Source organism: Equus asinus, chromosome 8, assembly GCF_041296235.1.
Source record: "Equus asinus isolate D_3611 breed Donkey chromosome 8, EquAss-T2T_v2, whole genome shotgun sequence".
NCBI classification, from domain to species: Eukaryota; Metazoa; Chordata; class Mammalia; order Perissodactyla; family Equidae; genus Equus; species Equus asinus.
The window spans coordinates 100,929,899-100,949,080 of record NC_091797.1 but is presented as its reverse complement, the minus strand read 5'-3'; the positions used below and the strand labels follow the sequence as shown (position 1 = coordinate 100,949,080).

General features: G+C 63.7%; 2 protein-coding genes across 25 annotated transcripts in view; one reads left to right on the top strand and one right to left on the bottom strand.

The window, feature by feature from the left end:
- The window catches only part of ARVCF (ARVCF delta catenin family member), a 57,240-nt gene extending 47,854 nt beyond the window's left edge, over positions 1-9,386 (top strand). For 4 of the 14 annotated variants that reach the window (XM_070516667.1, XM_070516664.1, XM_070516665.1 and 1 more), the window contains 13 exons: positions 491-674; positions 1,520-1,637; positions 1,987-2,158; positions 2,808-2,825; positions 3,807-3,878; positions 5,169-5,296; positions 5,555-5,705; positions 5,964-6,162; positions 6,234-6,345; positions 6,445-6,535; positions 6,901-6,954; positions 7,378-7,490; positions 8,648-9,386. In XM_070516667.1, coding sequence (XP_070372768.1) covers positions 491-674; positions 1,520-1,637; positions 1,987-2,158; positions 2,808-2,825; positions 3,807-3,878; positions 5,169-5,296; positions 5,555-5,705; positions 5,964-6,162; positions 6,234-6,345; positions 6,445-6,535; positions 6,901-6,954; positions 7,378-7,490; positions 8,648-9,253 — 2,018 coding nt within the window. In that variant the 3' untranslated portion in view covers positions 9,254-9,386. Of the gene's footprint in view, positions 1-490; positions 675-1,519; positions 1,638-1,986; positions 2,159-2,807; positions 2,826-3,806; positions 3,879-5,168; positions 5,297-5,554; positions 5,706-5,963; positions 6,163-6,233; positions 6,346-6,444; positions 6,536-6,900; positions 6,955-7,377; positions 7,491-8,080; positions 8,201-8,647 lie in introns of all 14 variants that reach the window. The other 10 variants (XM_070516673.1, XM_070516671.1, XM_070516674.1 and 7 more) reach the window with 7 other exon arrangements.
- The window catches only part of LOC106822108 (catechol O-methyltransferase), a 38,974-nt gene continuing 29,031 nt past the window's right edge, over positions 9,240-19,182 (bottom strand). Inside the window, exons 1-6 of one of the 11 annotated variants that reach the window (XM_070516680.1) lie at positions 17,559-17,804; positions 16,260-16,507; positions 14,068-14,261; positions 13,586-13,717; positions 11,382-11,569; positions 9,240-11,057 (exon numbers count right to left, since the gene is read on the bottom strand). In XM_070516680.1, the coding sequence (XP_070372781.1) occupies positions 10,736-11,057; positions 11,382-11,569; positions 13,586-13,717; positions 14,068-14,261; positions 16,260-16,398 (975 nt within the window). In that variant the 5' untranslated portion in view covers positions 16,399-16,507; positions 17,559-17,804 and the 3' untranslated portion in view covers positions 9,240-10,735. Of the gene's footprint in view, positions 11,058-11,381; positions 11,570-13,585; positions 13,718-14,067; positions 14,262-16,259; positions 17,288-17,558; positions 17,805-19,182 lie in introns of those variants that run through there. The other 10 variants (XM_070516679.1, XM_014827133.3, XM_070516684.1 and 7 more) reach the window with 10 other exon arrangements.

Sequence of the window (19,182 nt, the reverse complement as noted above, 5' to 3'; positions counted from 1 at the left end):
CCCTCAGGCAGGCCCCCTCCTCGCCTGTCCCCATGTCCCCACAATGACTCCTCTGGGTCCAGCCTCCCTGGTCCCACCCCCAGCAGGGCAGTGGTGGAGATTGTCTTTATGGGACCCAGGTGGCCAGGCAGGGTCACATGACCACCTCTTGGCATGGACCCAGAGTGGTAGTGCCATCTGCCCACGTGGCTGGGAAGGGGTGGGGAAGAGAAGGCACCTACCATGTCCAGCCCCAGGTCCCTGCCAGTCCCTCCTCTGCATCCCACACTCTCTGGGGCTCCCTCCTAGCTGGGAGCCACTCCCAGGCACTGTGTGTACGTCCTGCCCAGGCCAGGGTGGGCTCTTAGGATTTCTCAGGGCTTTTGTCACTACTGCCTCTGGCCTGAGCTGGGACTGGATGGAGGGTGGGGCCGGACCTGAGCAGGGTCTGGTGGGGAGGTAGAGAGGGCAGTGCTGTGGTCAGCACTGGCTGGTCGGTGGCGCCCTGCAGGCACGCTCTGGAACCTGTCATCCTACGAGCCCCTGAAGATGGTCATCATTGATCACGGCCTGCAGACGCTGACCCATGAGGTCATTGTGCCCCACTCGGGTTGGGAGCGTGAGCCCAATGAGGACTCTAAGCCACGGGATGCCGAGTGGACAACTGTCTTCAAGAACACTTCAGGCTGCTTGAGGTGTGGGCGGGGGCCAGGCTCGGGCACTCCCCACGCAGCTGCCCAGGGCGGTTCCCAGTCAAGGAGGCAGGAGCTGGGCACCGGAGCCCTGGGGCACCTGGGGACAGCTGTCCTGGGACGCCCACATCCTCGTGTCCCAGATATCGTGGAAGACAGCTAGCTGCTCCAGTCTTAGGAATTTCTGAGCCATGTCACAGTTCTTGCCAAGTCCTGAGAATGGGGGCTGATGAGGCTGTACTCACCCCCGAGAGCAGCCTCTGGACAAGGTCTGCCAGCCTCTCGTGTGGTACCCCACAGCTCCAGTCCTACCCAGCTTTCACCCACTTTTACCTCACTGTGACAGACAGGGGAGGGGGAGCCTGGACCCTCATCTACAGTCTGCCTTGGAGGCCTCATCCCACCTCCTGGTGACCCCTGCCCTTGTCCTCTCACCCTGCAGAGACCCCACAGGAAGTCCTGGGTCCTCATGGTCCTGCCTGTTCATCAGGATGTGCTCCCATGGCTCTACAGGGCTCCATCCTCAGGGCAAGGTGGAGCCCAGAGCTGCCTGTGCAGAATCAGGCCTCTGGACCCACTTCTGTCCATTTCCAGTTCAGCTGGGAGTTTGGGAAGCCCCCTACCCCACGCGGATGCCAGGCCAGGGCTACTTCCTGGGGTCTCAGTGGTCAGGCCACCACTGCTCCACATTCACTGTGCTCCAGGCTGGTGTCATCTGCCAATATCCTCAACAGGGTGACGTCAGAGCTGTTTTGCAGATGCAGATGGGACCCCCCCCAAGGCCAGGTAGGGGCCAGGGGAGTTCCCATGAGAGCCAGCTGTCACAGGGCTTGCTCTTGGCCACCCAGGAACGTGAGCTCGGATGGTGCAGAAGCCCGGCGGCGGCTCCGGGAGTGTGAAGGGCTGGTGGACGCACTCTTGCACGCCCTGCAGTCGGCTGTGGGCAGGAAGGACACGGACAACAAGGTGGGCAGGGTGGGGCAGGTCCTAGCAGGTCCTTCCTGGGCAGGGTCAGTCTCGCAGCCTCCCACAAAGGGTCAGGGAGAAGGAGCAGGAACAGGGCCCAGGAGGCCTGAACTCTGGGTGGCACAGAGGGGAACGGGTGTGCGGGCCTACAAACAGTAGGTGTCCCAGCCTTTTCTCTCTCAGCCCCTCGCTGGAGGTGCTCACCCATGAGGGCCCCCTAGCTCGGGCTTCCCCATCTCTATACTCCTAGGCCCCTCCATGCATGCTGGATGGGGCCAGTTTTCCCTGGGAGTGTCAGTGGTCCCCAAACCCACCTGGCCCTGCCCCACCAGCTCTCCTCTCCTCACAGTCTGTGGAGAACTGCGTCTGCATCATGCGGAACCTATCCTACCACGTGCACAAGGAGGTGCCTGGGGCTGAGAGGTACCAGGAGGCTGATCCTGGGCCCCCGGGCAGTGCTGCGGGCCCCCAGCGCCGGAGGCGGGACGACGCCAGCTGCTTTGGTGGCAAGAAGGCCAAAGGTGTGTGAGTGGGCCTGGGGTACCACTCTAGGACCCCACCCCCAGGCTGGAGGCTCTCCTTACCTGTGGCAGGCAGTCACAGCCCAGAGGGCAGGCGGGGATGCAGGGAGCTAGGGAGGACATGCCCTGGGGCATGCAGCTGACAGGCCTGCGGTTCCTCCTCTGCGCTCTGGGGCCCCTAGGGGAGGGCAGGAGGGAACCCACGTGGTGTCCCTGCTAGTGCCTGGACCCAGTCCCTCAGCTCTGGGAGGGGTTCTGGAGGCCCATGGTTGGAAAGTGATGAAGATGATGCCGCCTCCTGGCGTTTGCAGAGCACCTGAAGCCCTGAGGGCAGCACCCTCCTGCCTTCGTGCCGTCCCCCCCTGGCATTTGCCGGGTGTGAGTTCCAGGGACCTACACTCCGTGGCACCTGCCAGCTGGAGTCTTTGCCCTACCATCACCTGCCCCACCCATGTGGGTCTGCTCTGACCGCAGGCCTCCCCCCTGCCTACTTGTGGGCATTCAGCCCTCAGCTGTAAGTGGGGTGAGGTCCCAGGGCTGCCTGCTCGACCTGGGTTGTACAGTAGGAATTGGGGGCCTCCTGGGAGGGCATGGGGTGCTGCCCGCTCAGGCTCATCTCCTCTCTCCTCTGCTTCCTCCGGCCGCCCAGAGGAGTGGTTCCATCCAGGTGAGTCCCTGTTTGTCCTACCGTCCAGGCCTGGCGGGTGCAGTGGGCACCAGGGAGGCACTCTCCACTCCATTCCTCAGACAGTCGTCTCCATGACAGCCACAGGGCGCTCCAGCCTCAGGGCCCTGCCCATCCCCAGTCCTTTCTCTGGGCAGCTGTCTCCATGACAACGGCAGGAATGTCAACCCTGGACTGGTTGGGAGGCCAAGGGGCTGTCCCTCTGTAACCTTAGACTCCGCTTCCCAGGGCTGGGCCTGGAGCTGGAGCTGGGGCAGCGCCGAGGGTATGTAGGACTCGGGGTGTGTCTGTCCCCTAGGGCACCGGGGAGCAGTCTGCCCCTCCATGTGGCTCAGAGGGACCACACAAAGGCCCCATGAGGCTGAGCAGGGCAGGGGCCCAGACCATCTGACCTCAGCTCTGCTGCATTCCAGAGGGGGCGATGCTCTCTCATCTGAGATGGGGAGCGTGGCCGGGAGTGAGCTCGGCCTATGGATGGAGGTCTCTCCTGGCCAGCACATCCTGGGACTGGATCCTACCCCTAGATGAGCAAGTTTCCCCATGGGTGGGACTTTTGGCCCCAGCCCTGACTTGCTGTGCGACCAGGCATGTCTTGTCCCGGCCAGCCCTTGGCTTCCATGTCTGCACCTGCCTGCCAGCCAGCCTGGGCTGCTGGCTCCTGGCAGCTGCAAGGAGGCCTTTGGAGTCTGCAGTGCAGCTCCCAGCACCTGATGGGAGATGAGTCTTGGCTGCTAGGGGCAGGGCTGGGATGTCCCCAGGCCCCACTGCCACCACTGCCCTCCCCTGGGCCAACCTGCCTGCCGGAACACAGAATGGTGTTCCACTCCCATGGCCTCTTGGTGCCCAGTCCTGGACGTGGTGGTGCTTTTTGGGCTCTCAGCAGGAAAGTGCTGTGCCCAGCCTTCCTGACACATACCTGCCCCGACAGGGTCCACCTGACCTCTCACTGCTCTTCTGTTCCAGGGAAGAAGGACGGTGAGATGGACCGGAACTTTGACACGCTGGACCTTCCCAAGCGGACCGAGGCCGCCAAAGGTGAGTGGGCAGAGGTGGAGTCCAGGCCCAGGCCTGTCCAGCTGTGAAGGTTTGTGCCACCAAGTAAGCCTGGAGGGCCTCTGAGATCCACTGGGGAAACTGAGGCCCACAGGTGTGGGGTTCCCTGGGGACCATCCAGTCCTTGGGCACCTGCTGAGGGTTCAGAATCAGGGTCAGTACTATGGGTCACTTCAGGCAGTGGGAGGGGACAGAGGCACAGAGAGGCCAGGCACTTGCTGAGTCACAGCAGGTGAGGGGCTGGCAGGGACTGGAGCCAGGTCCTCAGTGAAAGGCAGGGTCTGACCAGGCAGGAACTCATTGTCAGTCAGGGAGCTCGGGTTCATTCCAAGGGAGCTGGGAGGGTGCGCTACACCTTGGGAGATCCCTACAGAGGCCGGGCCAGGAGAGGACCCTGACTCAGGCGGGGCAGAGTCCCCTGTGTCTGTTGGAGTCCTACTGTGTGCTGGCACTGTTCTGTGCACTGGGTCTCCGGCCTGAGTGAGTCAGGTCTGTCCTGGTGAATACTAGGCCACAGCGCACCCTGCGAGCACAGAGGCCCTAAGCAGCTAGAAGGGCCCAGCCGTGGGAAGTCCAGGGGGAAGCAGCACAGGCGAAGGCAGCAGCCTTGCACACATCCTGAGGGAGGGACACCCTGGGGGGAAGGTGCTTAGGGCATTTGGGGAACAGAAAGGCCAGTAAGGCTGGAATGGAGGGAGCAGGGGACAATATGAGGACTGGGGAGGGGCAGGGGGACAGAGGAGAGGGAGATGTGTCTGAGCACGGGCACATGTGGAAGGCCTCTCGGCGCCTCCCCTCTGGAGCATCGTGGGCTAACTGCTCCAGGCAGGGCCTCAATTGTTGAGGGACCAGGAGCCGTTGAGCATCTCAGACAGGGATGGGGGGAGGGATTCCTTGTTGCTAGGGAGGTTGAATCATGTTGCTAGGGAAGTGGCCCTGGTTTCTGCCTCCCTCCCCACCTCAGGCCTCCTGGATGCTCCACTGCCAGGCAGGTCTAATCCCATTTCTTTGGCAGCAGGGTCAAGGGCAGAAGGACCTCACCCAAACCCACTGCCTCCTCACTGAGCCTCTGGCCCTCTGTGAATGGGAATGCTTTTCCTCTTGGGGGGCCATAGGGGTGAATACACTGACCGTTAAGCATTGCCTGCCTGCACCATGCCTGTCCCTGGGCCCCAGCTCACACTTGTCCTGGGAGCACTGCCTGGAGGAGTGGGGGGAGGGAGTGATGGGGGAGGTTTGGGTGACTGTGGGCGGCGGGTGCCCTGTGCCCAGGCTTTGAGCTGCTGTACCAGCCCGAGGTGGTCCGTCTCTACCTCTCCCTCCTCACTGAGAGCCGGAACTTCAACACCCTGGAGGCTGCCGCAGGTGCCCTGCAGAACCTCAGTGCTGGCAGCTGGATGGTGAGAGGCTGGATCTGACAGGGAGGGGGCAGAGGGGAATCCTAGGCGCCTCATTGGTGCCTGCCCCTGCCCCTGCGCATCCCCAAGCTGGGAGGGAGGGGGCACACAGCCCCCAAGGTCCTGGAGGTTCAGCGTGCCCCCGGGGAAGTGGAGGGAGTTGAGCTGTTGGGTAGGGCTTACTCTGCAGGGAGCAGTCAGGGCTCAGGTGAGAGTGTCTGGCCGGTGCTGAGCACACTCCGGGCGCCTCCACCGCTGCAGTGGGCCACGTACATCCGTGCCACGGTGCGCAAGGAGCGCGGGCTGCCGGTGCTCGTGGAGCTGCTGCAGTCTGAGACTGACAAGGTGGTGCGTGCTGTCGCCATCGCCCTGCGCAACCTCTCGCTGGACCGGCGCAACAAGGACCTCATTGGTGAGGGCGCCGGCGGACCGAGCCAGGAAGCGGAACCAGGCGGGTGGTTCGGGGCGCCAGCGGAGCTGGAGGATGGGTGGTTCAGGTGTCTGGCTGCCCCAGCGCTCATCCCAGCTGCAGGAGCTCGTGTCTTCCTGAACCATCCTGAGGCCTAGTCCCCTGTGCAGGGGGGCGGGGGAGGGTGTCATCACGGCGTCCTGGAGCTCCTGAGGGCGCCCTTCACCCAGATGCTGTCTTAACACCCGACCCTGCCCTCAGGGAGCTACGCCATGGCCGAGCTAGTGCGGAATGTGCGCAGTGCGCAGGCCCAGCTGCGTCCCGGGGCCCGCCTGGAGGAGGACACAGTGGTGGCAGTGCTCAACACTATCCATGAGATCGTGTCTGACAGCCTGGACAACGCGCGCTCACTACTGCAGGCCCACGGCGTGCCGGCGTTGGTGGCACTTGGCGCCGCCAGGTGAGCGGGGCCCGGAGGGGGCGGGGCGGGGGGGGGGAGGGCGGACGCTGACCCATGGGGGCCTGCTGCAGCCAATCGGTGCGCGAGGCGAAGGCCGCGTCCCACGTGCTGCAGACCCTGTGGAGCTACAAGGACCTGCGCGGTGCCCTGCAGAAGGAAGGCTGGACCAAGGCACGTTTCCAGGTGCGGCTTATCCGGCCTGTCCTCTCCCCTTATCAGGCTGGGTCCCCCAGGGGAACGTTCCTGACCCCAACCCCTGTCTATTTTGTGCCTCCTGCCCAGTCAGCTGCTGCTAATGCCAAGGGAGCTAAGGGCACCCCGAGTCCCGGAGGCTTCGACGACAGCACACTGCCGCTGGGGGACAAGAGCCTTGGTGAGTTCGGGGCAGCGTGGGAACCGTCCTTGAGGTTCAAAAGTGACTCTTCCATCCAGGTGCACTGGTGATGACAGGGTGGGTGAGGGGTGGAGGAAAGAGAGGGTCTTCTTCCAGGAGGATGGCCCCAGGGTGGGGGTCCCTTTTTCCTGCTAGGATCCCTCCTAGATCCTTTCCACCGTGGTGTCCACGTGAGTGCCAAGCCAGGTGTGGTGGTGCCAGCAGGCAGAAGCCTAGGGGAGGGGTGCAGAGGTCCTAGTGACAAAGAGTACCCAGGGTCGCTGAGGTCAGCCCTGCCGTGGGTTTGTCTGCCCTGGTCCCACCGCCACTATTGCAGCCAGCCAGCGCCTGCTCTTGCCTTGCAGAGGGCGAGAAGCCAGGCAGCCGTGACGTGCTCCCCATGGAGGCACTTGGCCCGGGTGAGTGCAGGCGCAGGGCTGCTGGCTTCCTGTGTGGGGAGGCGCAAGGGCCGGAGAGGGCTGCAGGGTGCGCCGCGTGTAGCTGGTGCTGGGAAGGCCTTCCAAGGACACGCTGGGGAAAAGGGATTTGGTTTAGGCACGCTCAGGGAGCAGGGGCAAAGCAGCCAGGGAGGCCAGGGCCCAGTTAGAGTCCCTGGTGGGCAGCTGAGCGGAGGCTGGAGGGTTCTGAGTCCCTGTCGGCAAGCAAGTGAGAGGCTGCAAGGCCCACGCCATGGTCAGGCAAGGGTTGTGAGAAGACCTGGCCCAGGGGACCAGGACACTGCTGGGGCTGGGCAGTGGGGGACCTCTCCAGAGGGCCCTGTCCCAGGGGCTCCCTGCATCTGGGCAGAAAGAGAGATTAGTTCCTGCGGTGCCTCCTCTTAGAGTTCTCTGCGTGCCCGCACCCCGCAGATGGATACTCCACTGTGGACCGGAGGGAGCGGAGGGCTCGAGGCAGTGACCCTGCAGGGGACAGCTCTGAGAAGGAACCATTGAAAGTAAGTGGCTGTCGGCAGGTGCCCAGGTAGGTAGCATGTCTAGGGGTGGCCTGGAGAGGGGCCCAAGCAAGATGCTGAGTTTGATCAGGGATCAGCCTGGGGTGGTGCTCAACTGTAGGCCAGCTGGGCTGGGAGACCAAGCCCCAGGAGCGTCCCCTCCACCTTGGTAACCTCACGTCAGAGTCGGTCTGTAGGTGCGGATGTTTGAAAGCTACCAAGTGGGATGCTGAGGCATGGGACAGAGGGCACTGCCCCACACAATGCCCTGGACCATGGGAGTCTGAACAAGCATGTCTGCATCCTTCTCTGCACGTGTGCTTGGGCGAGGCCCGCCCTGCCCTGCCTCCAGGGCAGCACCTGCCAGCTGTTCTGCACCAGTCCCTTTACCTTGGGCAGAGGGCTCTGTGCATCCTCTATTCACTGCATCTGTGGGAGCCACACTAGCTCAGCGACCCTTCCCCTCAGGCTTCCACCCAAGCCCCCACAGCTCTGAGCCACCCAGCTGAGCAGCCTAGCCCCACCCGGCAGCTCCAAATAATCTGCTCTGTTCTGCCTCTAATGTCCTCCTGCCCACCGCCCCTCTGCTGCAGACCGAGCCCAGCAGGAAGGCCCCTCCTCCCGGGCCCAGCAGGCCTGCGGTCAGGCTGGTGGACGCCGTGGGGGACTCTAAGCCTCAGCCGGTCGACTCCTGGGTCTAGCTTGCATGTCTGGTACGTTCTCTCATCTGCTTGCTCGTCCGCTCAGTCCCCTCCCGAGGGCAGGGGCTTCTCGTCCATCGTCCATCATCTATCATCTATCGCTGCTGGCTGCACGCTCTGCTCTCCCTGCGCGCTCCCTGTGGCCCAGGGCCACACCTCGGCAGGCCTGCGTGCCCACCTGAGGGAAGGCCAGGCCAAGGTCTGAGAGGGGGAGGCCTCCCTGGGCCTGCAGCTGGGCTCAGGCACTGTGCCAGCAAGGCCCAGAGGAGCTGGGGCCAGAGCAGGGAGGGCCCCCACAGCTTCACATGCCCCAAGCACAGGGCCTCCGGGACCAGCAAGTCCGGATGGGCCCACGCCGCCCACAGCAGCTGTCCTGTCCACGCCTCCGTCCACCTAGCCCATGGAGGCAGGCGCCCAGCCCCAGGCCGCCCTGCTCAGCCTGCCCCTTTCCCTCCTTAGGGCCCGGCCGGCCTTCTGTTCTTAGGCCTGATCACGAAAGAAGGGAACTCCGGCTGGCCTGCGCAGACCCTGCCTGGAGCTGGGAGCCGCCTGGTGGCCACAGGTGACAAGGCCTCTGGCTCCAGAGCCAGGGCCAACACTCTGGACACACCCGCTTGCGCCCCCTCCCTCCCTTGCTCCGAGCCCCTAGGCTGGTTAGCGCTTTATAGACTCGGTGCTGTGCGTGAGACGGAGGGAGTGGGGCAGAGAGAAGGCCAGGAGGTGGCAGCAGAGGGCGCCTGGCTTGGCTTCGGGCCAGTGGGATTGGAGAGTGTGCCCCCGCATGGACGGGGCAGCCAAGGGGCAGGGTGTGCCCTGGGCTCCCAGTGCCACCCTGCGAGTGCCACCCTGCATAGCAGGCCGCCTGGGGGTGTGGCGTGGCCTGGGGGCTGGCTGAGCAGGACCTCTGGAGGCCATGAGATGGGCGGCAGGCTTGCTGCCCCCTGCCCACCAACCCGTGATGCCTGGACCCCAGTGCCAGGGAGGCCCTGCCGAGCTGCGCATAGGCGGGAGCCCCGGGTGGCGCCTCCAGGACCTGCCTTCCGAGCAGTGGGGGCTGCTGTTTAGTGCCTGCTGTCTGTGACTGAAATCAGAAGAGAACCACGGAAATAAGCATTAAAAACAAGACCAAAATAAGACCGTATTGGTAAACACCTAAATTTTTGTAAGAAAACTTAAAAATTAAAAAACTCTTGAGGAACTGGCTGTCTTTGTGCCTCAGATCTCTCACTGCGAGCGGCTCCCTCCTCCCTGCTTGCCTGGTGGGCGGTGGGCGGCAGAGGCCCCAGGTGTCCCTCTGCTGTGTCAGGGGCTGCTCAGCGACCAGGTCCGTGGACGTTTCCCCACTGCGATCCCCAGGCTCGCTGCGATCCCCTTTCTACACACAAAGGGGAGCGGGCCTCCTCCTGGGTGTTTAGCGGGCCCTGGACCCTGGGGTAGAGTCCTGGCCGGAGGCCTGCCTGGGCCTGGGTGGGCTCAGATGGGACCCAGGGGCTCCCTGGGGATTCTCAGAGGTCGAACCACTGGGGGCCTTGGAGCTGAAGGATCAGGGTCGGGCTGCGGTCGGCTCTGGAGTCGGGGGGATGCACACCACCTCTGCCTCCTCACTTGCCAGCTGGGCAGCCTGCAGAAGTGCCGGGGGTGGTCTGAGCCCACTCTCTCCCATGAACAAGGCCGAGCCGGACTGGCGAAGATGCGTCCACTCAGGGTCACCCCGGGGCCCCGAGGGGCCGGAGAGACCACGCCTGGCGCTGCTGCAGGGCCAGGGCCACCTTCCCCTGCGCCTGCCTGCTCAGAGCTGGTTGTGAGGGCTGCCAGCGGCCCTGTTCCGGGGTCCTAGGCCGGACAGCCTCCGGGTGGGGACTCCGCCCAGCCTGCAGACATCCTGGGGATGTAACAGGCGCCCTGGGCCTGACTGCAAGAAGAGCAGTGCTGGGGCTGGGGCCCCTGGGACCGCCCGCAGCATTCACACCCAGTCCAGGGGGCAGCACGTGTCTGGTGCCAAAGCTCAGGGCGCCGAGGACGGAAGGAGCAGCACCGCGGTGGGAGGCAGCACTAGGGCGGCCTCTCCTATCGGAGTAGTCACTCTTCAGTTTCCATTTTAGTATCGTTTAAGCCTGACACTGGCATGGAAGATGGCTAACAGCCGACCTCACTGAAGAGGCCGCACCTCATGCTTAAAAAGGAGGTGACAGAGCTCGGGAGCCAGAAGGGTGGTGTGAGTTGCTGGTCCCAGTGCCGTCACTGAGGCATTGCTGCCACCTGGTGATGGGAAACCTCGAGGACAGACTGTGTCAGTTTCCACATGTCCCCAACTTCCCCCGGCGTCCTGTGTCTACTGCCCAAGGACCTGCCCATGTGAGAAAGGGATGCTCATGGGGGTGAGTGACACTGTCACAGCTCTGCCTGCCCTGATGTGGTCTTTATGAGCAGACACTTTCCAGATTTATTGCTATGGTTTTATGCGCTGAGCCAGTTGCACTGGGGAGGAGCAGTGCGTGAGCACGCAGCACCGCTGTGCAGAAGGGTCAGTGTGGGCTGGCCGCGGCCTCACAGGCCTCGAGTCACCCATTGAGGACAGACTCCAACCTGCAGAAGTGGGTTGGCAGCAGGGCAGCCATAGTGCCCTTCAGAAGCAGGCTGGGCAAAGGAGCCCAGCACAGGTGGGAGGTCAAGGCTGTGCTGGGCTGTCTGGACCCAGGTAGACGGCCTTCTCCACGCCATCCACCTTCTGGACATGCTCCAGGTAAGCGGAGAAGTGCGTGCACTCAAAGCGGCCGCTCCCACGCACGTGTGCCAGGAAATCCGGTGCTCCTGGGAAAATGACATTGTCAGCCAGCAACACCGTCCCCTTGCGTAACAGGCCACACTCCTGCAGGGGACAGAGGGTTGGGGGGGTGAGGATTGGGGTGATCAAGGAGCCCACCCCAAACCAGGAGGGCAGGTGGGGGCTCCACACACGGGCCTGTGCCTGGCCCCGGGCTCGGCCCCACCCCAGCTCCTGGGGTCAGCAGGGTCTCCCACCGCCCTCCGTCTCCCCCTGGCAGCGACCACTGCAGGACAGCGCTGTGCCCAGCACTAGTCCCACATCCAGACTGTCAGCTCTGTGAGGAGGGATCCCCTCTGCTCCCTCCTGCATCCCCAGCCCCTAGAACAGCATGTGGCAGGCACACAGAGGGCGCTCATAAAATGCTACCTGGACAATGAGCAGAAGAGACGATGGGGCTGCAGTCCCACCCACAATGCTGCCTCAAGGCCAGTGGGTCCGTTGGTCACCGGGTGCCAGGAACACATGGCTGCTCCAGGAAAGAGGGATGCCTGGTGCCTGTGTGTGGGCTGCTGGGGGCTGTCACTGGAGAGTTGGGCCACCTCACCTGGGCGACCCTGCAGGGCCAGGGGACGGCAGAGGGGCAAAACTCGGGACCCACAAGCCTGCCCCTTGGGGGTCCGCTGTGGACAACCCCACGCCCCAGCATTTGAGGTGCCCCTCTCCACCGTGGCTGGGCCTGGGGCAGCTAGCTGGCATTCCAGGGCCTAAGCTCTCAGAAGGAAGGAGGAGTGGCTAGACACAGCCTCAGGCCAAGACCGCCTGGGTGGGCAGTCCCTCTGAGTGGCGTGGGGAGGCACTGCTTAGATCACAGGAAACAACGGACAGAGAAACCTTGAGAAGAGCGGTTTGCCTGTAGGGGGCAGACCAGGCAAGGGATGCTCATGTTGTCTTGTCCCCTAGATTCGACTTTGAAAGAACAGAGCCTTTTTTTACACAATCATAAATTAAAAGTTAAGTAAGTAAGTAATCCTAGACATCGAGAGCAAAATCCCACGCGGGGCCCCAGGTGTGACTCAGCCTACAGGCAGCCCGCGGGGAAGTCCAAGTGACCTAAACCCGAGGGGCTCTGATCTGCACCCCTCCAGGGGGCGCACGAGGACAGTCTCGGGCGTCTGGGCTCTCCTGGTGGCTGTCACTCCCAGCCTGCAGGCCACAGGGGAGGCCGAGGGCCCTCTGGCCGGCCCTGAGGCGCACACGCAGCTGTGAGGACTGTGTGGTGGGACAGCCCATGAGCCAGAATTGGAAGGACCACTGTGACTCCTGGAGCGGCTTATCTTCAGAACAGAAAAGGAAGGAACTTCCTAACAATGGTGGCCAGCAGACCAAGAGAGAGCAGCCCGGGCCCAGCCCCCAGAGGGCAGCTCAGGCTGGGGCAGGAAATGCCCAGGGGGAGCCGGGGACAGGGCTCCAGCCTGCTGGGGTCGTGCTGAGGGACGCAGGAGGCACCGCTGGCCACAGACTGGACGGTCCGAGGAGTGAGAGGCATCAGACACTCAAACCCCACAAGTTCACCATGAACGAACCAAGCGGAGGAAGAAGCTGTGGTGGCCTTTGGAGGGTGCCGGGGCGCATCCTCAAGGAAGCTGGACCTAAGGGGGAAGGAGGCGGCACCCATCCCACCTGGGGATCCCTGGGGACACCACGGGCCTCCTGACGGAGGACACAGAACGCTGGAGAATTCTGGCCCGAAGAGCAGGGCGTCCGAGCAAACCACCGCGGGACAAAAGGGCGTTTCAAATGTCTCTGCAGTTCCCCGACCCTCCTTCCTTCACGAGGTGGAGTCTGGATGCTCTCCCTGGGTGTGGGTCGGGCCAGAGACTGGCTTCTGACAGAGGGAAGAGCGGGAGCACAGTGTGGGGCGCAGGGCCTGGCTCATACGAGGCACCGTGGCTCCCTCCTTGCTCCTTCTGTCTCTCTGTCTCTGTCTCTATCTCTCACTCTCCCACTCAGGCTCTTGGGACAACCAGCTACCATGTTGTGAGGACACTCAAGCAGCCCCGTGGGTACGCCTTGTGACAAGGGGCTGAGGCCCCTCACAGCAGCCATCAGATTGTGAATTGCCACCTGCCCCCGCCAGCCCGCAAGCCCTTTATTCCTGACTGAGGAGGGGGGCGGCTGGGCCGCTGCAGAGCCGGGCTGCCCCAACCCCGCACAGGCCAGGGGCCTGCAGAGCCCCAGCTGCAGGGCAGCAGGACATGTTTCAAAGCGTCGCCATTCCCAATCCAGGGCCCCTCCTCTTTGGGCTGACCCCCAGCTTCAAGCCAGCAGCCCCGAGAGAACTGCCGGCTTCCCGTCACTAAGGGCCCTCCGTGCTGCTTCCCCAGGAGCGAGGCCCTGTCACCACCGCTCGCCAGAGCTGCTGAGATCCTCCCGCTCCCGGCAGGCCCAGCGGCAGTGGAGCCTGGCTCTGCCCTCAGTGCCCGAGCTCCAGGGCCACACCCTCTCCCCACGGTGGGCCTCCTTGGCTAGGGTGCCTGGCTCCTCAGAGTGGCCGCGACCCGCCGACACGGCTGCCCCTGCACCAGCAGCCAGCACCCAGGCCCATCCCAGCCAGGCGGGTCGAGGCTCACCTCCAGGAGGAGCGTGTCCGGCAGGTACCGGTCCTTCCAGTGGTCGAGGAAGACCACGTCCAGCGTGTCCACGTCATATTTCTTCTTCAGCTGGGGGATGATGTCCTGGGAGGCCCCGAGGACAACGGTTACCTGGAACAGATTTAAGTCAGTGCCCACACCCACAGGGACAAACAGACTACCACGCCTGGGCACCCACGCGAGAGTCCACCGACAGCTCTATTTGGGGTTCTGGGGAGACAAGCCCCCTTCTGCCCGCTCCCTGTGGGGGCAGCCTTGGGAGTTTCCTGCTTGTGGATGGGGGCAGCGAGACCGCCCTCCCAGAGCTGCTGGGGGACCCGTGAAACCCTCCATGACCCTGCAGCAGGATCAGTGTGGCCTCGAGCTGCACGGTGGGTCTTGCCCTGGGCCCTCCCCTCCCACCCGGCCTGCCGGGCCTGGAGCGGCAGTGTGCACATCTGTCTAGGGGGCAGGCGCCACACCCTGTCCTGCAGGCCCGCGAAGTCCAGCATCTGCTGGGTGATGGCGGCGTAGTCAGGGTTGATCTCGATGGTGAGCAGACGGGCGCCGGGTGGCAGCAGGCGGGCCATGCGCACGGCCGAGTAGCCGCAGTAGGCCCCCAGCTCCAGCAGCACAGACGGCTGCTGCTCCTGCACCACTGCATCCAGGAACTGGCCTGTGGAGCACGGGAGGGGTAAGTGCAGGCAATGGTGGGGACCCACTCCTGGCCAGGACATGCGCCTCCCAACCGAGCAAGAGCCCCTCCTGATGCCTGGCCCCAGCCCTTGCCTGAGGCCCCCAGGTCTCCCAGGATGGCCCCCAGGCCATACCAGAAGGCCCCCAGCCTTCCCTGAGGCCCACAGTCCTCCCAGGATGCCCCCTAGGCCTCCCCAGATGGCCCCCAGCCCTCCCTGAGGCCCACAGGACCCCCCAATGGCCCCTAGGTCTCCCCAGACGGCCCACAGATGGCCCCAGAGGCCCACAGGCCTCCCGATATGACCCCAGTCCCTGCAAGATGGCCCCCATCCCTCCCTGAGGCCCACAACACCCCCCAGTGGCCCGCTGGCCTCCCCAGACAGCCCCCAGCACTCCCTGAGTGTGCACTACTCCCCAGCATGGCACTCGGCCCTCTCCAGGTGGCACCCAGCCCTCCTTGAGGCCCCAAGCACCCCATAATGGGCCCCTGCCCTCCCCAGATGGCCCCCTGCCCTCCCTGAGGCCAACAGCACCCCTCAATGACCCCCAGGCCCTTCAGATGGTCCCCAGCCATCGCCTGAGGCCCACAGCTCTTCCCAGTGGGCACTTAGCCCTTCTCAGATTGCTCCCAGCCCTCCCCTGAGGCTTCCAACCGCCCCCAGATGGCCCCCAGCCCTCCCTGAGGCCTACAGCACCCCCCAATGACCCCTAGCCTACTAGGATGGCACCCAGGCCTCCCCAGAAGGCGCCATGCCCGCCTCTGAGGGCCACAGTGACCCCCAATGTCCCCCATGCCTCCCAGGATGGCACCCAGCCCACCCCTATTGGCCCCCAACCTCCCTGATGCTGGACCACACCCCAGCATGGCACGCTGCCCTCTCCAGATAGTGCCCAGACTCCTTGAGGCGCCAAGCACCCCACAATGGCCCCTAGGCCTCCCCAGATGACCCACAGATGTCCCCTGAGGCTCCAGGGGCTCGCGAGATTACCCAAGCCCTCCCCAGATGGCCCCCAGGCCTCCCGTGAGGCTTCCAGCCGTCCCTAGATGGCTCCCAGCCCTCACTGAGGCCTACAGCACCCCCCCAATGACCCCTAGGCCTACTAGGATGGCACCCAGGCCTCCCCAGATGGCCCCCAGCCTTCCTTGAGGTCCACAGCACCCTCGAAGGGCCTCAGGCCCTCCCCAGATGGCCCCCAGCCCTCCTCTGAGGCCCCCAGCCCTACCTCAAGTCCCTGGTCCCACCTTGTGCACCCTCCAGGCTCCCAAAGTGCCTGAAGCCTCTATGCCTATGCACACACTGGTCCCTCTCTCTTTTCCACGATTCCTGGCTGACCCCAAATCGTCCTAACCCAGAGCTGCCATCTGTGGAACCCCCCACCCCACCTTGCCCATGGTCTATACTCAGAGCCTCCCTGGCTCCCTTGAGTTGGACACTGTCAGAGGCTCTGAGGGGGCTGTCACGTCTGTCCCCAGGGCTCCACTCCAGACAGTGCAGCACATGTTCACGCCCCAGCCTGGAGTCCAGAGGTCAGGAGGCAGCCCTGGGGACGGCCCGGGGCCTGGGCCAGGCAACTCCAAGGAGCTCTGCATACCCTCAGGCCCAGCAGGGACACCAGGCACCCACTGCCCGCGCTGCCCAGCACCAGGTCTGTGGGATGGCGCACGAGTGTGGGGCCTGCTTGGAGCCTCTGCTGTCACCTCCCACTCATGTTGGCTGAGCGGGTCTGTGGCAAAGGGGCCAGCTGAGCAGTGGCCTCCTGCACAGTTTATTAGACGTCCCTCCCGCCCCATGGGAACAGCGGTGTGGGTGTCAGGGTCTCAGCAAGGCCTTTGCTCCTGGCTGGGGGAGGGAGGCTGGGCGGCGACCTGGGCCTCCAGGGCTCCAGAAGAGCCCCCACCCCAACACCCAGAAACGGGCTGGGCTGCCCCGCCTGAGGCCTGTTTCCATTTCCACCGCCTGCCGGCTGGGCCACTCACCTTTCTTGTTGCCCACGATCATGGCCCATTCCTTCTGTGAGCAGTAGGCGTCAATGGTCTCCAGCACGCTCTGCGGGTCCCCGGCCACCGCGTGCTGCAGCACTTGGCGCAGAATGCGCTGCTCCTTGCTGTCGTCCATGAGCAGGTTATGGGTGGGCTGTAGGACTCACTTGTGCCAGGCGATGAGGAGCCAGCCCAGCGTCGCAGGAAGAGCAGCAGAGGCAGCAGTGCCAGGCCCAATGAGAAGGCTGCCAACAGCATGGGTGTGGGCTTTGGCGTCTGAGGTAGGCAGGGGTGGGGCGGGGAGGAGGGGAGAGAAGGGAAGGGAAGGAGCCCAGGGGAGGGTGCCAGGCTTCAGTGCTTTGTGGCCTGCCAGGCAGCCCCACAGCCAGCGCGGGAGCTCAAAGTCCCTCAGTGGTAGCGCAGACCTGCCCCTCCTGGCTCACTCACCCTCTCCTCAGTTTGGGGGTGCTACCACTGGCCCCTTATGCTGATGGGGCCCCAAGGTTCAAGAAGCCAGCCACATGCCCAGTTACCTAGCTCATGTCAGCCTCGGGGAGTGCAGCCACCCCCCAAACAGCCTCCTGTCCTTGGGGCCACACCCTCAGGTGCCCGGAACAGGTGTGGCTAGCTTTCCTGCCTGGGGCCCTGCCAGTCACAGCCCCCCTCTCTGGGCGCTTTCCCAGGCGGCCCTGAGCGAGGGGGCACAGCTGGCCTGGGGTGGATGCAGCGCACGGGGGGCCCGCCCGTGTGCAGTGCCCTTGGGCGCCCACACTCAGACCGTCCGGGAGACTCCTGTGGTCCTTTAAGGGAGCTTCCAGGGAAAGACACAGGCAGTCCCCAGGCCAGGCACACGGGTCACAGGTGCATTCGCTGCTCCCCTCATGGACAGCCAGACATGGAGCATCTGTTCCTCTATGAGGAAGGGGAGCCTGCTGCCCGCACCACAGTGTTAGCCAGCCACGCCAGCTGTGACCAGCTGGCTGCTGCAGCACGGCCTCCCTGGCAGGCGGCACTCCGGCAGGTAGCTGAGGATGCAGGCAGACGGAGCTGGGCTCAGGGCCCCTGCTGACAGGGGCAAGGCTGAACCGGGCAGCCCTGGGCTGCTGGCCAGCACAGCAGAGTTCACAAAATGCAGGGCAGATGCCACGTGACCCATTTACCCAAGGCAGAGTGGACACAAGGTCAGCACGTCAAAGTCTGCACGTGCTCTGGGCCCAAATCCTCGGCCCACACCCCTCCCTACTCCCCGTGCCACCCTGACGTTCAGAGCGACTTTCCCAGCCCTCCGAGCTGTACCTCCTCCTCTGAGCTCTGCAGCTAAGCAGACGGCATTTGTGCATTTGTGCCAAGTTCCCTCGCCACCAGTTAGCCATCAACAGAAACCATAACCTGAAAATGACCAGCGTCCAGTTATCCGGGTCCCTTCTCCGAGGCCAGCCCTGTCCTCTACTTTCTCTCCCCGGAAGGAGCTTGGAAGGCCCCAGAGAGCCAGGGAGACGTCTCCCCGAGTGTTCCACAGCCCGGGACATCGGCAAAGTCTCCCTGGTCCTCGTCTGCCCTCTAGGTTATAATGAGACAGGAACCACAAGATAAGGCCCTAACAAGATTGGCCTAACCAATCGGCAGGCTAGGAGAATCAGACAGAGGCCGCCAAGATCCACGTTCCACAGCCCCTGGACGTCCCTGGGCTTGCGCATGCGCCCTAGCACCCAGGAGTCCACTGAAGGTGACCCTAGCCCCATCGGCATAGTAAAAATCCCACCCAGGGCTGGAGAGCTAGCATGCTAAAGATGCACACGTCGCATGAGGAGGCATGCTGAACAACGGCACAGGCGCAAGCACAACCCACCCCTACAAGCGGTGACCAGGCCCTCCTCCCCAGCCTTCACCTAAGAACAGCCCCACAATCCCCTCCCTAACAGGCGTCACCTCCCCCTTTCCTTTCCACGCAGCCTCCCTTGTGTTGTCTCTCTTGATTTCCATCCTGCGGGACAACAAGCACCCAGTGTTCGGTAACAATGGCACACGTGCACCCGTGCCTTAGGAGAAGCAGGGGAACTGAACGAACCCCTTTGCTCAAGCCATATTTCCCAGGAGAGCAATTCTAAATTTGGAAGCGACACATAAGCCCAAGGGCTAGTTACATAGAGCTCGTGGAAATCAACGAAACAAAGACGATGTAAGAGAAAATGGGCCCAGGCAGCCACTACGAACTCACAGAAAAAGGCCATAGAGCGCGTGCCCGCTGGGGCAGGTCTGGGCGCTGCCCCACCCTGAGGAAGCGCGAAGGGCGATCTCTCCAAGGGCCTGCGGCGGCAGTCCCGCTGCAGGAGCACCGACCTCGCCGGGAGAGGCCCACCGGGCAGTACGCACCGACCCAGCGGGCGCGAGGGAGAACTCGCGCACGGCCAGGCCGCGGACCGAGCGCAGGTCTTCTGGGGCAGCGGCCGGGAAGAGGCTGGAAGCTCCCCCTGCGCTCCTCCTGCGTGGTACACTTTCTGAGGACACACCTGTGTTGCTTTACTTATTATTGTTGCTAGTAGTGGTGTTTGGGTGGTGAGTTAGGGGGCCATTTTGTTCATTCTCTGCATTTTAATAATATCTGGTAAATGTTAGAAACAAATATCAAAAACAAGAAAGAATATTCGGCTTAAAGGGCGAATTACTAGCTGGACCCTGCAGTCATGAACTATCCATTTCCATCCCCGAGACCGGAGCTCTGTAAGAATCCGGCTTTCAAACCTCTGTTCTCTAGGTCTGTCTGTTCCTCACTCTGCGCGGCACTGTGTCCCTCGGGAATAATGGAGGGCGCAGTCAGGATGGGGCCACGGCACGGCAGGAGGGGTCGCAGCTGGGGCGCCAAAGCCCCTCTCCTCCGGTCCGGAGGGGTGGCACGCTCTGGCAGGCAGGGCGGCCAGAC